This window comes from Priapulus caudatus, unplaced genomic scaffold (genome assembly GCF_000485595.1).
Source record: "Priapulus caudatus unplaced genomic scaffold, Priapulus_caudatus-5.0.1 Scaffold4673, whole genome shotgun sequence".
NCBI classification, from domain to species: domain Eukaryota; kingdom Metazoa; phylum Priapulida; class Priapulimorpha; order Priapulimorphida; family Priapulidae; genus Priapulus; species Priapulus caudatus.
This window is the reverse complement of record NW_014581734.1, coordinates 1-848: the sequence shown is the minus strand read 5'-3', so window position 1 is coordinate 848 and position 848 is coordinate 1. Positions and strand designations below refer to the sequence as shown.

Genomic DNA, 848 nt, shown 5'->3' with positions numbered 1-848 from the left:
GCGCCGAGGCCTGTAATAATAATAATAATAATAATAATAATAATAATAACAGTTATAATGATAGCATATTCACCACCTTAGTGACAGGATGGTAACGATGTTAATTGCGTGATGACGACTAGTGTGCGTTGTTGGCTGCAGGTTTCTATTCTCGGACTATCACCGGCTGACGACGGTGGGAGGAGAGAAAACGCTCGCGCGCACCATGGGTACGCTGTGTGACGCGCTAGAGGCGGAGTTTGGAGCGCTCACTGTTCGCTTGGTGCGCGTGTTCGGCCGCGAACCTGGTAGGTGGCGCTGCTGCTGCTGCTCGTATTATAAAAATACAATTAAGGATTTAAGTTACCTAATTATAGTAAAGATTTAAAAATAATAACTGATGAAAGCTGCAGCCCCCGGTGGCAACCGTCGGTACTAACGTCGTCTGCATTTCAGATGCGAACGACGGCAGGTGGAAGACTGTGTGCTGCGCCCCCTGCTGGCTCGTTGCACTGACGCTCTATTGTCTTGCGGTGGCGGGGGCAGCACTGCTGACGTATGGCGTACAGCGCAGCCCTGCCGTCTACGTTGCGACGATCACCATCGGCTGCCTCATCGCCGCCGCCGCCGTCGCCAACGCCCTCACGTGGTGGCGTCTCGCAGAGTCCGTCGTACACTCACAGAAACGCCGCGTGCTGCATGCTGCCGATCGCACAGACACAACCAAGATGGACGGTACGCCGCAGGAGGGAGGAGGGAGAGGGAAGAGCGGAGGGTGGGGGAGGGAGGAGGGGAGGTGGGAGGAGGTGGGGAGGAGAGAGGAGGGTGGGGAGAAAGCAGGGATGGAGAAGAGGAGAAGAGGAGATGGG

The 848-nt window shown here is 55.4% G+C and overlaps 1 protein-coding gene across 1 annotated transcript in view; it reads left to right on the top strand.

Annotated features, from left to right (window-relative positions):
* LOC106819825 (kinase D-interacting substrate of 220 kDa-like) overlaps positions 1 to 714 on the top strand; it is a gene marked incomplete at both ends in the record, with an annotated part of 9,654 nt that extends 8,940 nt beyond the window's left edge. Inside the window, 2 exon segments of the mRNA XM_014824405.1 lie at positions 123 to 287; positions 436 to 714. Coding sequence (XP_014679891.1) covers positions 123 to 287; positions 436 to 714 — 444 coding nt within the window.
* Between the last annotated feature and the right edge of the window lie 134 nt (positions 715 to 848).